The sequence below is a fragment of the Cephus cinctus genome, unplaced genomic scaffold, assembly GCF_000341935.2.
Source record: "Cephus cinctus unplaced genomic scaffold, Ccin1 Ccin1_scaffold0959, whole genome shotgun sequence".
NCBI lineage: Eukaryota > Metazoa > Arthropoda > Insecta > Hymenoptera > Cephidae > Cephus > Cephus cinctus.
This window is the reverse complement of record NW_014333520.1, coordinates 7,509-9,870: the sequence shown is the minus strand read 5'-3', so window position 1 is coordinate 9,870 and position 2,362 is coordinate 7,509. Positions and strand designations below refer to the sequence as shown.

The 2,362-nt window shown below is 46.0% G+C and overlaps 1 protein-coding gene across 1 annotated transcript in view; it reads right to left on the bottom strand.

Moving 5' to 3' along the window:
- Window positions 1-260: 260 nt before the first annotated feature.
- Window positions 261-2,362, bottom strand: part of LOC107271403 (putative nuclease HARBI1) — a 5,414-nt gene continuing 3,312 nt past the window's right edge. Inside the window, 1 exon segment of the mRNA XM_015747371.1 lies at window positions 261-572. Within this exon segment, the coding sequence (XP_015602857.1) occupies window positions 261-572 (312 nt within the window).

Sequence of the window (2,362 nt, the reverse complement as noted above, 5' to 3'; positions counted from 1 at the left end):
AGCTAGAGCTAAAGTTTTTGAATGAAAAGTATTCACTGGAGCTCCGTGCTGCTGCTACTGCAGCAGAATTAGCTGAATTTTAATTAAAGGAGGGAAAAAAAAAAAGTATAACATACAGAAACGATTTGAACTTGGAATTAAGTTTTGTTGAAATAAAACAATTGAACTGATCAATCTGTCTCATTTAATCCTGTACCTGAAATATATTTTTATGAACACATAGTATATATACCATTTCATACATAATGATAAATAACAGTTCAATTGAACATGCGAACAATTAGTGCTTCACGAGCAGCAAATCCATCAACACCATCAAAATCACGCACATTCGGTAGAGGTATTTCTTCATCATTATCTTCAAGCTCATCCTCTTCAGGTAAAATATCATTAAAAATTAAAGCCAAATTATGTAATACTTCACAGGCTACTACTGTTATCGTAGAACAAATAAGTTTTGTCGTTAGATCTCAGGATAAACACGGAAAACGTCGTTTCCATACACCAAAAGTCCTCTCCATTATTAGTCGAGTTCTGATCTGTATGTCATTATACGTACAATTGTAAAATGACTGCAAATAAGTGACCGGTGTTAATATATTGTGACGTGGTGGATTTCACCCGTCTTGTCCTCGGCGGAAAATCACGCCGAAACGCGATACGGGCCGAAAGGCCATTGCAAAGTCCAGGCAGGATCCACCGATCGCAAGGGCCTAATTGAAATTTCGATAGATTATTTTATTATTTTCTTTTGTTTTGCGTGTACTCTGCCGGAGTTCGAATAGGTGCTCGCTCGCCGTGCCCGTGAAGACGCGGAGAAAGAGAGAGGGTGAGCCAGCTGGAGTCCCAGGAGGAAAGGAGCTGCGACACGCGAGGGTCTACACTCGAGCTATCTGCGGACAGCAGCTCTACTGGCCCCGGAGGCGCGCGCAACGCGGGACAGCTTGACGTCACGCGGCAGCAACGCGCTCTACTCCGCTGGTACTCAACCACGACGACTGGAAGCGGCGTACACAGCGCCACCCGACTGAGCACCACTACCGACCCCTATGGCATAGCGCCCATCGTCAGTTTGCGCATAATTATATTTCCGCGAGTTGGGAATCCAGGGACGCCTGGTGCACCCTCGCGCGAGAACGAATGTTACTCTTCGTAGGACCGAGCTGTATAAATTGTCCACAAAAGATGAAACTTATTAATTATCGCAATGACAGATTCGAAACTGGCGCGTGGCGAAGGCGCTGGGTTGAAGGATTCGTCCGCAGGGCGAATCGCCGCCCATTAGCCTAAAGGGAGGGGGTGCTATCCTTCACGCGAAGACAAAGCGCGTGAAGAAGAGATTCTTGCTTGGACACGCGAAGAAGTTAGACGTTAGACGTTTTGTTGAGTCGAATTGTTGAGTACGCGAGTGCACAAAGTGCCATTGGGCTGTCGATCGAGTTTTCTGGAATTACGCGACCAGGGAACACCACGGTACGTGAAGATCGAGAGAATCTTGCTTGGACACGCGACGGCGATAGACGTTTGATTTTCTTTGTGAGTTACGCGAGTGCACTGAGTGCCATTGGGCTGATGTTTTGGGGTTTTCTTGGATTACGCGACCAGGGAACACCACGGTAAGCGAGTCTAACCGACTTTTGTGAGCGACGTAACTTCGTGCGAATCGTGGTGCCGAATTTTGTTGTTTTCGTAAGTTTTGACTGCGCGTGTAACGAACACGCGGAGGGACAATCCCTCACCTCGAATAAGACCACGGCACGAAGGTCCGTCGACCGGCAGGGTTCACGGTTTAGAATCTTTGTTTGGATCTTATGATTGAATTAGAATTTTGTAACGTCTTCGAATTGTTTTCTTGTCGTCCGCCCGTCAGGCGTATGTAACTTTTGATTTTGTAACGCGAAGAACGCGTACAGGTCCTTGACGGTCGGTTGTCGTATTTTGGTAAACGCGGATTAGCCGTGTTACGATATTTGGCTTTGAATTCGTACGGTACGCGAAGTACCCGTTACTATTGCTTGATTGTATTTTGGTTTTATCTTTTCGATCTATATTAATTACTATTTCTTGTGTAAATAATTCTTTCGGTATTGTAAGAGATCGTCGCGCTTCGCGCCGCCGAAATTATTCAATAAACCGAACCATTTAGTTGAGATCGAAGTGTCCGAATGATTTTGTGTGTCGCGTGATCCTCTGACCCATCCGACCTATTGTTCCGAATCCCGCCGCCTCCGCGTAGCTGAGTTAGCCCACGTAGGCACGCGAAGACATATTGTAGAGACTGATACGTGGTTCCCGTTTGGAACCTGGCGCCCAACAATACCTTAGGTATTTTCGAGAGTGAAATTTGTTAGCCCCTGGGTTG